The sequence below is a fragment of the Triturus cristatus genome, chromosome 9 (genome assembly GCF_964204655.1).
Source record: "Triturus cristatus chromosome 9, aTriCri1.1, whole genome shotgun sequence".
NCBI classification, from domain to species: Eukaryota; Metazoa; Chordata; class Amphibia; order Caudata; family Salamandridae; genus Triturus; species Triturus cristatus.
Window position 1 is genome coordinate 1,102,491,312 of NC_140592.1, and position 17,354 is coordinate 1,102,508,665.

A 17,354-nucleotide genomic window follows, 5' to 3' on the forward strand; every position below is an offset into this window, starting at 1 on the left:
ACAGAGACATGGGGGTGGGTGCAGAGGAGTCCCAGCAGTGCCCAAACATAGGAGGGGTGGGTGCCTATCACTCCCAGCAGCGCCCAGACATAGGAGGGGTGGGTGCCTATCCCTCCCAGCAGTGCCCAGACATAGGAGGGGTGGGTGCCTATCCCTCCCAGCAGTGCCCAGACATAGGAGGGGTGGGTGCCTATCACTCCCAGCAGTGCCCATACAAATGAGGGGTGGGTGCCTATCACTCCCAGCAGTGCCCAGACATAGGAGGGGTGGGTGCCTATCACTCCCAGCAGTGGACAGAGACATGGGGGTGGGTGCAGAGGAGTCCCAGCAGTGCCCAGACATAGGAGGGGTGGGTGCCTATCACTCCCAGCAGTGCCCATACAAATGAGAGGTGGGTGCCTATCACTCCCAGCAGTTCCCAGACATAGTAGGGGTGGGTCCCTATCACTCCCAGCAGTGGACAGAGACATGGGGGTGGGTGCAGAGGAGTCCCAGCAGTGCCCAGACATAGGAGGGGTGGGTGCCTATCACTCCGAGCAGTGGACAGAGACATGGGGGTGTGTACATAAACATCTGATGACCACAACTCCATGGGCGTATGTACGCATCCCTAAATTTTGACAGTGATGATAGTGCCATAACAACACATCACTGACAGCAGTGTCCCACTCCCAGGAGGATGGATGTCATTCCCCCACTGCATGACACACCACATGTGGGTGTGACGACAAATAACACATGCATACCCACCCCTGGCAGATGCAGCACAATACACACACTGAGATCATGCCACAAGACTGTATACTCATGCCACTGCCCACTAAACCTACAGAGCCAAAGCCAACACACACTGTCACGCACATCCCAGGACTGATAGGAATGTACAACTGCCGTGCCAGCCACCAAGATGTTGTTTCTCATGGAAGGAATAGGGTGGACTTCCTACAGATACAATGCCCACAATTGTCAGGCAGGTGTTCAAATACCCAGCAGAACAAGTCCCATATGTGTCCTAGCCTGGGATCACACACATGTATTGTGCAGAAAAGGGACAAATTCACCATGAAGGCATGGCAAAATACTCAACACACAAGTACAGTGAGTACCAAGGATGGCACAGACGAAGCAGCTGGAGACATTGCAGAGTAGGCATGGCCAGAGTTGAAGGGATCCCTCACCAACAAAGGAAATGTAGACACAGGGCGACACAACTATTGTGCAACTCTCTGCAGGGAAGATGTCATGTGCTACAGAGTAAGGAACACTCCTTTGGACAATGTCTCCAAACACAAAGAGCATACACGACAAAGAATCTTTGCAGAGACTTTGTGATGGCACGCAGATAACAGGTTCAACCCCATGAGCAGCAGACTACAACATTACCCTGAAACAGAACACATGCCCACAACCCCAACTCCTGTAGGATCAGCATCAACATCAATACCTGAATTGCAAGACCTTTTGAAAGAAAATAGAAAATGCTTTATTCAGCATGCAACCAATAACGTGTAAACGAGAACATTCACAAAGGCCAATGGCCAGTCCATATCATCAGTCCTTGGGGGGTGGACACATGGCCATGCGTCTCCCCTAGCTTATCTGCACAACAGAAGACTCTGTGTCGTCGACTGGGTGGGGGCATCATGTGGAGAAGGACCAGGCACCGCAGGGACAGGAAGGAGAAGGGTAGGTGTGGTTGGTGCAGGGACGGACAACTCCAACACAGGGGGTGGGGCAGCGCCAAAGGTGGAGGTGAGCTCAGCGCTGCACACTTCTGCCAGTTCTACAAGCGTCTCCCCTGAACCCGGAGAAACAACAGGCCCCAAGGAGGGGGTGGGTCAGAGGGAAGTGTTGCAGCGCTACTGGGGGAGGTGGTGGACAGGCTGGGGGACTTAACTCCCCTACCCGTGGAGTGCCTTGACCGTTTCCGGCCAGGTGAACTAGTGGGGCTGAGGCCCAGCCCAGCAAAGTAGGCCTCCTTCTCCGAATCAGGGGCAGGGGAGCCAAGGGGAGTGACATCAGAGGGACTGGGGAGTGATTCATGTGGATGAGGACTGTGGCTGCGTGCCTGCCTGTGTGCCCCAGACCCAGTGGGTGTGCCTGCTTCCCCCTGAGTGTGCGTGTCAGGAGGTGTGCGCTTGCCCTTATGTGGTGGTGTGCTGCTTGTGTCTGGTGGGGTGTGTGTGTGTGGATGTCTTGGTGTGCTTGGGACAGGCATGGGTGTGGGACTTCTGGATGGGGCAGGGGTAGGGGAGAGGAAGCGCTGCAGGTGACTCGCTACTGCCATCAGTGACGAGTCCAGGGTCCTCAGCAACATCCGTTGGTCAGACATCGCTGAAGACATGCCCTCCATGTACGACACCATCTGGGTTAGCAGTCTGGTGTGGCCATGGAGGACAGTCAGGATCGATGTCTGCCCAACTTGCAACTGCCGCTGAATGTCCACAGACTCTGCAGTGAGGGACCCAAGCAAGTGGGAGGGCGGTGATGGGAATGGAGGGGGCGCCGAGAGATGTACTGCTGCTTTCAGCAGTGGGAGCAGCCTCCGCCCCCTCTGGGAGCTCAGCCTCGGACCCGTCAGCCTCGTAGTCAGTGTTGGTACTGGGCAGGTCCTCCGCCTCACTCCCCTCGCCCTCCGTGCCACTTGATGCCGCCGACTCCACAGCAGTGGTGGCACCAGTGCCTGATCCCTCCTCCACATCCGTGTCGGTGTCTCCCTCGGTGTCCTCCGATGATGCTGTGGGCAAGGTGAAGAGACAGGAAGAAATCACTCACCTGCATACATCTGACACATGAGCCCAAACTAAATAGGAAACAGTGCATATCAGGAAAGGCATCATGAGTAACATCTAGGACACTCCCCACATATGTAAGCCCTGCACTCCCCAGTTGTATGACCCACCAAGCCACTTGGAAACAATGCAAATTGGGACACAACAGCAAATAACTAGAAATACCAAGCTCATGAGAAGCCAGTGTCTGGGACCAGTTCAGCACAGCAAGACTATGAAGGCATGCCACCTCTTGTGCACTGTGAACCAAACAGTATTGTCGCACACAAGGCCAAATACCACATGCCACTGCAGAAGGTGTACCCACACTCAGAGACCTGTGAGTACTTTTGACACCCCAAATAAATACATATTGACTGCTGGAGAATCACAACCCTTTACACAATGGACATGTCTGACATGTGGCACACTTTCTGGACTGCGAATCATCACACACAAGTCAGAACTGGCTATGGAACATCAGGTTTGAACATGTACGCCTCTCCCGCACACACACACCCATACTGAGTCAATGTGACTGATAACGATCAAGAAGTGACACCTCTAATTCAGGGTCACAATAACTGTGTTTGAAAACTAGCTCCATCAACACAACATCACCTTGTAGGGCTGTCAAAACAGATTGCTCACAAACAAACATCCACAGATTGTTGTGAATAGCCACACAGGCACTGGCCAGTGTGAGTATGCACAAGCAAACTGGTGTATCCCTGTCCAGTGGACAAATGTATCACACATGTGAAAATCACGACCTAGGCCAGGGAACAAGGCCACAGAGGCAGAGCCATGCTGAACCCACAGTGAATGTGCACAGTGTTGGATGACACACATGAGTAGGAGGGCAGGCTGTGTCAGGGGACTGTAGTGGGCACACTGCTCCATGGGCCTGGAATGAGCTGACTGTTACAGGAGCATCCGTCCCTGCACTATGCATAAATCCAAATCATGCACATCATGTCTGAGGCCACAACATTGGTCATGCATGCTGCAAGTCTGTAAATTAGAGCCATCACACTCCTATGTTGAGACTCAGCATCAGTGGCAACAATAATGCAAACCCAAATGACTGAACATGACTGGGCACAGGCAGACCACCCCCACACATGATGCTGAAAGCAGTGTGCACCTTGATTAACTGGCAGCCTAGATGACCATGTGCAACAGTGATAACACACAGAACAGATAACACATGTCAAGGAGGGGATGGGAGGAAGAACAGCACAGGCTGACTTGTGGGAACAGGATATGCACTGCACCTATATAGACTGGCAGTGTGTCCAGGCGACTGACCAGCTACAAAAGCTGGCGACACACAACAAACACACATGTACCTACCCCCTTCTTGCTGCTGTAACTCCTGTATCCGCCTATCCAGGTCAGGGAAGACCACCGCCAGGACACGCTTCATCTGGTGGGTCAGGCGCCGGCTCCCCCCATGCTTGCGAGGAGCCTCCTCCTTCAGCATGACCCGAGCGATCCCCCGGGTCCAGCACCGGATGTCCTGCCATCTCTTCCTCACTTGTGGCAGGCGCCGACGGCGACCCTCCACCGATTGCACGGCCTTGACGGCGTCCTTCCAGATGTTCCCCATGTGATGTGCGGATACCTGTGTGGATGACAAAGTGGGACAACATCACTACACCTGCACCATGTCACAGAGACACACATTTGAACATCTTGTATTTGTTGAACAGGGCATAGTATGCTGGCAAGTAATAGCACCTAAGTCATAGGGACTCATTCCACTGGGGATGCTACAATGCACTACATGGCATAGTAAGTACACAGGTGGCATGAGGGGTGCCACACAATCCCTGATCATGGCACACACTGTGCATCCCAAGCAACACAAGGCTGATGGACAGTACCTCCAAGCACTCACATGCCCCAGGCCACTGACGAAACCTCAGCAGAGTACACTGACACACACAGGCACACATCAATCACCAGCCATTGGCAACAGTGGATGCAAACATCACTCTGCACATGTGCCACTTGCCAGGGGGGGGTCACAGGTGTGGGGCTAGCTCAGCAAGTCAGACACACAACACGGCTTACTTCACACATCAGATTGATTTAGCAGTTGCATCCACTATGCAGCTGTGGTGCAACACTCCACATAGACACTCACCCACATGACAAGAAACATTCACACACATCAATGTTCTGGGGGCATACACATCATTTGGACACTCACCACTCTCACCACAGCTCTGCTCAACTCTCACGCACATCTGTGGGTGCAGTCACATGTCACACCGGGGTGACCACTGAATCACCGCAGGACAATAGAACAGGAATGACCAAGAGGATTAGTCTGGCTGAATGTGCCATGCACTATGAAGTGAATGTCACAGTAAGCACAATGCAAGTGATGAGTGCACACATTAACTACATCAAGCCCTGCATGAGAGACATAGGCCATCCACCCCCCCCTGGGACCCACTCCAACCAACAGAGCATTTCTGTCACACCTGGACACAATGCCAGAAGTGACAGACACAATAAAGGTTCACAGGCAAAGGTAGTGGAGTCAGCACTCCCCTGCTCCCCTGGTCGACCATACAGCATGGGGTAGTGTGGGAGGATCACATCCAGCAGGGCCTGGTTCTCCTCCTGTGTGAAAGGCTGGGCCCTCTCCACAGTCCTTGACATGATGCCAGAGGGAGACGATACAGCAGCAGTGGGATCGACTGACATGTTGTGCAGACAAGTGCCCTTTCCTTGCGTTCAGCCTGCCTTATATCTGCCTTGCTGGCCTATTTCATGTACAGGAGTACAGAGTGATTGGTCATACTCATTTGCATCCTACGTTTCCTCCAATCCCTTTAAACATTCACCAGTGACAGCCTTTGCATCTTTCGATTTTGCAGCATCATGTGAAGTCAACAACCACTTTGCAACAATGTATAATGTGGCTAACTGAATTTTCCAGACCACATGATGTACCAATTTGAACCAGAAAATTGGTATCCATGACAGCCAGCATGCATTTAGGCCCTAATACTTGTCCCTCATGTGCCCCCATTGTAATTTTTACATCCCCACACAGGTACGGCGCATTTCACACGTACCCCTAGGGCACCATCACTACAGTGATACGGGCCGTACACTCGTGAGTACGTGCCGATCACTATAGTTGTGTTACTGTAGGTCCGAGTGATCGGCACGTACTCACGCGTGTACGGGCCGTACACGTGTGAGTACGTGCCGATCACTCGGACCTACAGTAACACAACTATAGTGATCAGTGATCGGCACGTACTCACGCGTGTACGGGCCGTACACTCGTGATTACGTGCCGATCACTCGGACCTACAGTAATACAACTATAGTGATCGGCACGTACTCACGTGTGTACGGCCCATACACGCGTGAGTACGTGCCGATCACTCGGACCTACAGTAACACAACTATAGTGATCAGTGATCGGCACGTACTCACGCGTGTACGGCCCGTACACTCGTGAGTACCTACCGATCACTACACTTGTGTTACTGTAGGTCCAAGTGATCGGCACGTACTCACGCGTGTACGGCCCGTATCCCTATGGCGTACTGTCGTAATTGGCCCGTCCGTGTTAGCGATTAGCTGAACCTACACGTTGTCCTCCTTAACTTGGCTGTATATGATAAACGCCATTTTGAATACTGTGGCGGCCATCTTAGATCCTGAGCGGCCTCGTGGCCGACGTGCCCTTTAGTCCTTTGTTCATTCCACTGACCACTCACATCTGCCCAGCAACAGGATATTTTTAGTACTGGTCAAGCCACACATGCGCAGTTCTCACTGACCCGTATACCTTCAGGAATGTGCCGCTAACTGACCAGCGGGTTTGAAACCCTCCAATGAGCTGGCAGTATTCCAAAACATGACTATGTATGTCTCTAAAACTGCGTCTTAACTTGTACCGCCTATCTTTTATTGCCCCAAAATTGTATATAAACGGGGTCACACCGGTGTTCGGTGTGATACCTTTTGCAATACCGAAGGGTGCTGTTTGAGTGTACCACCACCCCATGGGGTCTTAATAAATTTGTTCTTTGCCTTTTACAGCTTCCGTGCCAACAGTTCTTTTGTGTATGTGGGTAATCTCTGGAGCGTGTAGGCCTTGGGAACCCCGAAATACTTCAATTGGCGACCACGAAGGGACTCATCGGCGACTCGGATGCCCGAAGGAGAGGTCGTGACGAAGGCTTGGAAACTCGCCATGGACGCGCACTGCCACGAGTGACCCGAGTCTTGGCTGCCAAGGTGTTTTTTCCTTTCCTTCCGATCTGACCTTCCAGGTGGCGCCGGTCTCCGACTGAGTTTTCGAGTGTCCGCTTCACTGAGAAAGTGCCGTTTGGCTGATTTGGCTTACAAGACCTTGGCAGTTGGAATCTGGACTTTTGAGAATTGGTAAGCTTTGTGTTCGGTAAGGTAGTCTTCGGGCGCTTACTGAAGTCTTGAGATTTGTGATCGGTGAGGCAGTCTTCGGACGCTCGCCGAATTTTGTGAACTTTGATCTGAGTTAGCTAACATTTTGAATTTGTGATCTTTGAACTTATATGTGTAGTGCACTTCACATAGGCAGGCATGTAGAGATGTTTCTCTAACCTTGTTTTTTCATTTGAGCGGCACAATCGTGTGAAGAACTGTAAGTGCCATTTGGTCTGGTGTCACGCTTTTGTGATACTTTTCGAACATGCCTGTTTTCAGCAAGCTCCGGGGAATGTGTTGCTTAGGAGATGATGCATCAATTAGGTTAGCGGAATCACAGCCGGCTCCCCCAGAGGGAACACCAAATAGGGACATGTATATCAAGCACGGCCTTCCACCTATTATGTACAGTAAATTATGGCATAAGTACACTAAGGCCGATTCCGAATTGCAATGGCCCCTACACGGGTCATACGATTTGAGTAAAATCCAATTTGTCGAGCAATGTATGTTTCAACGTAGGTCTAGACAAAATATGTTTGATTGTGTACGAATGTGGGAGAAAGCGGCGCGTGAACGAATGAAGCGTGAGGTTGCCTTGGCGGATAAAGAGCAGCGTAAGGCTGCTCGGGATAAGGCTTTACAGCTCGAGGAGAAGGAGGCGCAGGAGAAGAAAGAGAGGGAGGAACGGGAACGTAAATTGCAAATGACTGGGCAGTTTCCTATTCGCCGACCGCTTTATCCTGTCCTTAATAATGAAATTGATGATTTTTCTTTGTTAGATCGGTCACCGCCTCCGTACGTTTCACCGACGGCTCCGGCTGCGGATTCCGAGGATGATGGGCAGATTCAAGTGAGCCAGAAAGGGGTATCGGCTCTCAGGTTTACTGCGGAGAGGTCCGCTCATTTGCGCAGTTGGGCTCGTAAAGTGAATAAGCATTGTGTTACTCAGGAACAGGTGTTAGCGGAGAAACAGGGGTGGTCGGATCTTGAATTAATGTATTTTTTGTCCATTTTAGCGGATGAAGTTGTAAATGCATATCGTGAAGTTTCTGAAACATTAGAACCTAAAGCTTTGTCGGTATATCGTGAGAATTTAGCTAAAGGTGATTTTGATCTTACAGATGTGGATGACCTGTTCAAACATTTGATCGCGCTGCGGGATGAGACGACGTATTTGCGCCAGGAACTGAAACGGAGGAAAAAGGAATCCGAGCCGGGAAACGACGGGGCGGTTAAGGAGTGTTCTCTTCGTGGTTCAGATAAGAGCTCTGCGTTGCATGTTATGCCTATGCGTGAAGCCGCGCCTTTGTATGTTCCACCAAAAGGGGAAGGTACGGATGATGATAAATTGTCAAAGGATGCGAAGGGATATTTTGTGTACAATTGGGTGTATACACCATGGAATAGAGCAGATGTCATGGCACTTAAAAACTCTTTACCTGATCTCCGAAAGAACCCAGCGGCATTCTATGAGGGGGTAGAGGGGGCTATATCGTCTTGTGTGATGACTCTTGTAGATATAGATTTGTTTTTTGGGTTAATTTTACCACCTGATATGTGGAGGCAAATTCGTAAAACTAATGATGAAACGATTTTGGGGGGGACCTGGAAAGAGATAAATGCTGCAGATTTAGATAGAGAACCAGCATGTAAGCCTTGTCAGCTAATTCTAGATCTTCCGGCAGCTATTTTGCATAAATTGAAAACGCTTGTTCCTGCCAAAAAGATAGATTGGACCATGTTAACGTCGTGCAAGCAGAAACCAGATGAAACAGTCTCAGATTTCTTTACACGCTTTGAGGAGGCATTTCATGATTACAGTGGTCAATCTTTAACTGACGATACGGGTCGGCATTTGTTTGTAGATAAGTATGTGGCTAATCTCCTACCAGAGATTGCAAAGCGATTGAAGTCGAGTGAGAGTTCCTGGGCCACGGCGACCCCTGCGTCCTTATTAACTATGGCTCAGTACTATGAGCGGCAGGAAGTGGAGGCTAAAGAAAATGTAGAGAAAAAGACGAAGGAATTGAAAACGAAGGTGATGTTGGCACAGGTTCGGGGAACACAGAGTAGAGGGAATGATAGAGGTAGACGAGGTGGAGGAAATGCGTCGTATGGCCGTACGGACATTGCGGAGGATCAGTGTGCTTATTGTAAGGAGTTTGGGCATTGGGCCGATGATTGTCCGGTACTTCGTGAACAGCGTAGTCAGCGTGGTCGAGGCAGTGGAAGGTCAAGAGGAGGTTATACTGGAGCGAGAGGTGGCGGAGGTGATCGTAGACAGGTTGAGGAGAGGGGCCGTGGTCAGGACGAACGAAATACGTTTGATAGACGGAATCAATATCAGATTTTGGAAGGAGAGAATGTGGAACATCAGGATTATGTGCATGCATAGGATCGCGTAGGATGGGGTAAGGAATCAGTCGAAGTGCCAGTAGATCAGCAAGGTCCATATGTAACAGCGGGTATTTTGGGTTCTACTGATCAGTTTCTAGTCGACACAGGAGCTACTCGTAGCGCTTTGTCGAAAAACTTGGTTCCGAGGGCTCCCCTGTCTGGCGAAATGGTTACGTGTGTAGGGTTTGATGGCACACCCTCCCCCAGCCCATTGTCCAAGCCCCTTGCACTATGTATTGACAAGTACTTTAGTTTTGGCCAATTTTTGTTATCGCCCCATACCCCAGATAATATCTTGGGCATTGATTTACTCAAATATTTTCGAGCAACAATACGCTGCGCTCCAGAAGGAGTGCGGGTTATTCTGAATGACAACTACCCTGATCCTGATGACTGCCCTACACGTGACAGATTTTGTGTCATTTTAGATATCCCCGCTTTGGCCTCTCTGCCGCACGCGTTGTGGGCGACATCAGATACGGATGTGGGAGAGATGCGTATTCCACCAATACATATCACTGTTAAGGAGGGGGCCCCTCTACCACGAGTGCCACAGTATAAGATCTCGAAGGAAGGTGAAATTGCACTAACACATATTGTTCAGGATTTGATTTCTGCGAGGGTAGTGGAGGAGGTCCCTTATAATGTCTGTAACAGCCCTATTCTACCAATTCTTAAGAGAGATTCAGATGGCAGGATCTATCGATTTATTATTGATTTGCGTGAAATAAATAAAATTGTCATTCCCCAATACCCAGTGGTGTCTGATATCACGACTTTGCTTACTTTGGTTCCACCGACAGCCACCACTTTTAGCGTTATCGATCTAAAGAATGCGTTCTTTTCTATCCCTGTTCACCCAGATAGCAGATATCTGTTTGGTTTTACGCTCAATAATAAATCGTATAGATTTTGTCGTGTTCCCCAAGGTTATACTGAGAGCCCTAGCATCTACAGCCAGGCTTTGAAACGACAACTAGATTCCTTCGAATTGCAGTCTGGCGTTGCGCTCATCCAGTATGTGGATGACCTTTTGCTTGCTGCTGACTCCTATACACAATGTGAACAGAGCACGCTTGCGTTGCTGTCCTTTTTGGCACAAAACAATCACAAGGTCTCTAAGAAAAAGCTTTAATACTGTAGACCCCAGGTGACCTACCTCGGTCATCTGTTGTCTAAGGAGGGGAGGGCATTAACATCTGATCGAATTCAGGCGATTTTAGATACACCAGTCCCCCGCACGCAGAGAGATGTGCGTGCCTTTATAGGGTTGACATCTTTTTGTAGACAATGGATCATGGGTTTCTCACATATCATAAAACCTCTGCTAGCATTATTGTCCAAAACTACACCAATGCCTCTTGAATGGACAGACGAATGTCAGAAAGCCTTTGAACAGTTGAGACAGGCCCTTTGTTCTGCACCCGTGTTAGGAACACCAGACTACACGAAACTTTTCACATTGTACGTGCACGAGAATGATGGGTGCGCGTTGTCAGTGTTAGTGCAGTTACACGGGGATAAGCAGAGACCATGTGCATACTTCTCTGCCATTTTGGATCCTGTAGCACGAGGGCTGCCTGGGTGTTTTCGAGCAGTAGCGGCAACAGCAGTAGCCGTACGACAGAGTGAGGGCATAGTGTTATCACACAAATTGCTGGTGTTGGTTCCTCACGCAGTAGACGCCCTGTTAAATCAAACAAAGACCCAATACCTCACGAGTGCACGACTTACAGGATATGAGCTGACACTTTTAGCGCCGCACATAACATTGAAGAGATGCGCTACTTTGAACCCTGCGACTTTATTGCCCTATCCGGGCGAGGAGGGTCAGGAAGAAAAACATCATGATTGTGTTTTCCTGACTGAGGAACAGACAAAGGGTCGGGTTGACTTACAGGATGTGCCACTTCCGGATGTGGATGGGGAACTGTGGGTTGATGGATCGTGTTTGAGGCTGCCAGATGGCACGACTTCCGCAGCATATGCGATCACGACTCTTAAGACGGTGGTAGAAACAGCTAGAATACCACAAAAATCGGCTCAGGCAGCAGAGCTGATAGCTTTAACAAGAGCCTGCGAATTGAGTGCTGGCCTATGTGTGAACATATACACAGACAGCCGGTACGCCTTTGGAGTGGCCCATGACTTCGGGCTTCTTTGGAGGGAACGCGGGTTTCTGACGTCACATGGGGAGCACATTATGCACGGAGAGTTAGTGCGCGATCTCCTAAATGCGCTGCTTGGCCCTAAAAAAGTAGCGATAGTGAAGTGCAGTGCCCATAAGAAAATTACGGATAAGGTGGGCCAAGGAAATGCCTTTGCAGACAGCATAGCAAGGCAAACGGCTATGTCCCAAACTAGCTCCCCCATGTACGTGGTACAATCGCAGGCTGAACGATGGAGTGATGCTAGAGTAGAGATACGGGATATACAAAATTCAGCTACAGAATCTGAACTTGCGGCTTGGGCAGTAGATGGGGTGCTAGATGATGAGGGATGTTGGAGAAGCAAAGACATGGAGAAGTGGAAATTGCCTGCGGCTTACTTACAGGCGATGGTCCAGATGACGCATGGACTGGCGCATGTCGGAGCTCTTGCAATAACTCAGCTTTTAACACGAGTTTGGGAACATCCCGAGATTGCGAACACTGCAAAGAGAGTAGTGCAGACCTGCCTGGTATGTTTGCAACACAATCCTGGAAAGGGGGCCTATACTCCGAAAGGAGGGTTCGTTCCACCTTCTGCACCGTTTGAAGTCCTTCAAATGGATTACATCCAACTCGAGCGCTGCAATAACCTGAAGTACGTTTTAGTGGTGGTGTGTGCCTTTAGCAAATGGGTTGAGGCCTACCCCACGAAAGACAATACGGCTTTGACAACAGCTAAGGTGTTGCTTAAGGAATTCTTTCCTCGCTTTGGAGTTTGCAAATTTTTGTGGAGCGATAATGGGCCCCATTTTGTCGGAAAGATTGTGGAGTATGTACTGAAGGGGTTGGGGATTCAGCAAAAGTTCCACGCTGTATTCCACCCTCAGTCAGCAGGTTTGGTCGAGCGGTATAATGCGACGTTGAAGCTTAAGCTGGCCAAAATTGTGGCGTCTACATCATTGAAGTGGCCAGATGCGTTGCCGCTAGCACTACTGTCTCTTAGATCAGTGCCCCATTCACGAACTGGCCTTACACCTTATGAGGTGGTGTTTGGCCGCCCCATGAATATTTGGGGAGTGCCCAAGCCGCGATTAATACATGATGTGCCTTGTGTTATGATGAATGATTATTTGGCACGATTAACAAATGATTTGCTCTCCATTCACCAACAGGTTCGAGAAGCGCTCCCTGATAACTCTACTGGAGAGGGCCACGATCTTCGTCCTGGGGATCGTGTGATGATCCGTTCGTTTGAAAGAGCAAGCAGTCTGGAGCCCAGGTGGAAGGGCCCCGAGCAGGTCCTTCTGGCAACCCGCACCGCAGTACGAGTGACCAACAGGAAGCGGTGGGTGCATTCGACTCACTGTCGCCGAGTCTCTCCGGATCTGGTGACTCCTGCTGTGCTTACTGATTATAAAGAGATCTTGGAGAAAGAAAAGAGCCCAGCTGTGACGTCGGCCGAAGTAGAGGGAGCCTTCCCGGACCAAGCTGCTGCTGGAAGAGAGCGCTACAATCTACGACCGCGATAAAGAAGATTTTTCCCTTTTTTGAACTGGTTGGTAACCGCTCCAGGTTTGTGAAACGGAAACCGGGAATTCCAAGGGGGGGGGATCAGTTCTGCCAGAGTAGCGACACCCGTCTTGGCCCGGAGAAGAAAACAACGGCTACCTCGGAGTTCAGCACCGCATTTTTCTTTTTTTCAGGTATACACGTACGTGTATCAGAGATTATTTGTGAGAAACTGTGAACGATTTGTTTTCTTTGAGACTTTGCACAAAACTTTCTTGCACTATGGCATCGATGGCATCGCGAGATAAGAAAATACTGGGTGCCTTTCTTTTTGTTTTCACGATTGTGGTGATAGCTGTTATTGCCTGGGTAGTCGAACTTGTGGTGCCTGTACGTGAACATTTGCTGCCGACTACCCCGGCACCGTCTGAACATTTTCACTTTACCTTGCCTTTTCATGAAGAACGCCACCGTCAAACGTATTTAAATAACAGCTTCATTCAGATTCTTCACCACACACATAATATGACCAATACCTCTAATTGCTGGGTGTGTGGAATGTTGCCTGGGCACCAGAAGAGAGGGGGCACCCCACTTATTCCACTCCCGTTTTCGCATAATGGGTCTTGCAATGCCTGGTACACCCTCCTCTTTACCTTGAGATGGCCAACCAAAGGGGGGGTGCTTTTCCGCCTAAATAAAGAATGTCCCCATGACAAGGATGGGTTTCCACGGGCTGAGGGTACACGTTTTGAATGGGAAGAGTATAAGCCCGACAATGTGTCTGCTCCACGAATATACAGCAATCAGAGAAACGTGAATGTATCAAGTGCTCATGTTATAAATGTCATTGCTACGAAAGCTGATTTATGTATCCGAAATAAGGGCACGATTGCAGTGGGGAAAAGTGAATGTAACGTTACTCTCACGTTCGATAGCCCGAATGGCATTTCATTTGTTGCATCCAGAAACACCTACTTCATCTGTGGAACGAAGGGGTACCATCAGCTTCCAGTGGGGTGGTTGGGCACATGTTATGTATCGTTTGTGCTACCTCCTGTATTCATTGCCCCACCGATGTATCACAACGACTATACTCTGTACCATGACTTTGTTTTAAACAGGGTTAAGCGAACTGTTGCACTAGAGGACATTGATCAAACGGACACTGCGTTGCAACAATATGTGGATTTCAATCTGGGACTATTCTCCTTTGTGGGGGCCGCACTGAACAGTCGGAAGATCAGACGCCTGACACGTGTTGTTGAGGCTGTTGCAAATGACACTGCTATTGCCCTGGGGAATATTACCGAAGAACTGCAGATTTCCAGAATTGTCACCCTCCAAAACCGGATGGTGCTGGATGTTGTTTTGGCTGATCGTGGGGGGGCATGTAGGATCATTGGAAGCAGCTGTTGCGTTTACGTGCCTGATAATTCTCCATCTGTGTATGATGCGATTTCAAAGCTGCATAAAATAGCTGCCGAAATACAACCGGACAATGGAACTTGGACACTTTCTGGATGGTTCTGGTCCATGATTGCAACTTGGGGCTGGAAACTATTGACAATTTTCTGTATACTTGTGGGAGCAATGTTTTTTATCTGTTTGTGTATCCAATGTGGTCCTGCATTATGTTCAATGTGCCTATCGGCCTGTTTGCCATCGAGACGAGCTCTTGTCCACGATAAAATGATGCTACATAAGGAGGTGACACAAATTATGTTAATTGACATCGAGGACGAACATCCAGACTATGTTCATTATGAGGTAGATTCAGCTAAACGCTAAAAGGGTCGTCTGTCGTAATTGGCCCGTCCGTGTTAGCGATTAGCTGAACCTACACGTTGTCCTCCTTAACTTGGCTGTATATGATAAACGCCATTTTGAATACTGTGGCGGCCATCTTAGATCCTGAGCGGCCTCGTGGCCGACGTGCCCTTTAGTCCTTTGTTCATTCCACTGACCACTCACATCTGCCCAGCAACAGGATATTTTTAGTACTGGTCAAGCCACACATGCGCAGTTCTCACTGACCCGTATACCTTCAGGAATGTGCCGCTAACTGACCAGCGGGTTTGAAACCCTCCAATGAGCTGGCAGTATTCCAAAACATGACTATGTATGTCTCTAAAACTGCGTCTTAACTTGTACCGCCTATCTTTTATTGCCCCAAAATTGTATATAAACGGGGTCACACCGGTGTTCGGTGTGATACCTTTTGCAATACCGAAGGGTGCTGTTTGAGTGTACCACCACCCCATGGGGTCTTAATAAATTTGTTCTTTGCCTTTTACAGCTTCCGTGCCAACAGTTCTTTTGTGTATGTGGGTAATCTCTGGAGCGTGTAGGCCTTGGGAACCCCGAAATACTTCAGTACGCCTAAGGCTACACTAGCATAGTGATACGGACCCTACACACGCGTGTGTATGGTGCATTTCACACCTTGCACTGGTGATAGGCGGCACACAGAAAGGAATGGAGCTGTCATACTTTCCCAAGGCTGGACGTCAAGTCATCGTCAGTGCAGTCCTACATGTCTCGGTCATAGGTGTTTCAGGCTGTGATGTGGCATATATCTCCTCATGTTTGAACCCAATAGATGTGTGATGGGCTGTGTACACATGTCATGTGTGATGGTGCACTATGTGCCCCACATCCCCTTCACACCTTTTACATGTGTACATGTAGTACAGACTTGTCGAGCACTGCATCACTGGCATGGCACAGTCACCAACACCCGCAACTGTCCCCTGATGCCAGGTACATGGATAATCACACATGACATGTAACTACCGGCGTGGCACGATGTCACGATGTCATTTGTGTGTCATGTGTTCCCATGAGCTTGCAGTTGGTGTTCCGTCAAATGCATCTGCAGTTGCTGCATCCAACATGTGTCTGTCTGTAGATGGGCATGGCACACTATTACGCACACCAGGCTACATGTGGAATCAGACGTAAGGTGTGTATGTATGCATCGAACAGGGACTTGCCAGACATGGACATATCTGTGTAGTCTCAATGTATGTGTGATCAGTCTTGACATGTACCCCTTCATGGCAAGGTGTGTGGTCTGTCCTTTTTCAAGGACATGTGACGTGTGCCTCTAGTGTTCCGCAACCTGTCTGTATGATGAACATCCTTTTTCTGCACATATGTGGATGTCTGTCACTCCTGTCATGCGTTTGCCTGTTCACTTACACTGGCCCACAGCTAGTTTCATGGCATGTCATGTTGACCTTGAGAATCCACGTTTGTAGCTGGCTCTTGGTAGGAGTATCACCTGGCAGGCATACGTGTCCAGGATATATTGCACAGACCTGACTCTGTATGTAGCATATGTGTATTGGCTGTTGAACATGTGCTCAGTACATTGACATTGTTGTTGTACTGTACTCACTCTTCGTTATCCCTTCCAAATTACTGCAGGGCTCCGCCTCTCCCCCGGCCAATGCCAGACTTGGCTGCCCTGAGGGAACATGACTGTATACGCCGCTACCGCTTCTCCCAACCGTTGATTGAGAACTTGACCGCAAGGCTGGCACCACACCTCCAACCGCTACACAGGTATCCTACTGCACTGACACCCAAGATGAAGGTGATGGCAGCCCTACATTTCTTTGCCACGGGTACGTTTCAATTGACCACAGCTGATGTTTGTGGCATGTCCCAGACCATGTTCAGCCGTGTCCTGCATGATGTTTTAGAGGCCATGTTGGTTCACCTGGATGAGTTTATTCATTTCCCAACTCGTGTGCAGTTGACAGGTGTCAAGGGTGAGTTCTATGCCCTGGGAGGGATGCCCCATGTCATTGGGTCTATTGATGGGACACATGTGGCTTTGGTACCACCACAGGCCCAGGAGGTAGCCTATAGGAACCGTAAACATTACCACTCCATTAATGCCCTTGTGGTGTGTCTTGCTAACATGCTGATTTCCCATGTCTGTGCTCGTTTTCCAGGATCAGCACATGATGCCTACATCATGAGGCATAGCAGGGTGCCCGTAATGATGCTGCAGCTGCGCAACGAACGAGCATGTCTTGTTGGTGGGTATACTCTGTTAGTCCTGTATTTG

The 17,354-nt window shown here is 49.5% G+C and overlaps 1 protein-coding gene across 5 annotated transcripts in view; it reads left to right on the forward strand.

Moving 5' to 3' along the window:
• Positions 1-17,354, forward strand: part of LOC146799438 (uncharacterized) — a 145,412-nt gene that overhangs the window by 72,350 nt on the left and 55,708 nt on the right. Inside the window, exon 3 of one of the 5 annotated variants that reach the window (XM_085627004.1) lies at positions 12,937-15,568. The exons of the other annotated variants lie outside the window; for them this stretch is intronic. Coding sequence (XP_085483130.1) covers positions 12,937-13,293 — 357 coding nt within the window. The 3' untranslated portion in view covers positions 13,294-15,568. Of the gene's footprint in view, positions 1-12,936; positions 15,569-17,354 lie in introns of those variants that run through there. 5 annotated transcript variants of the gene reach the window in all.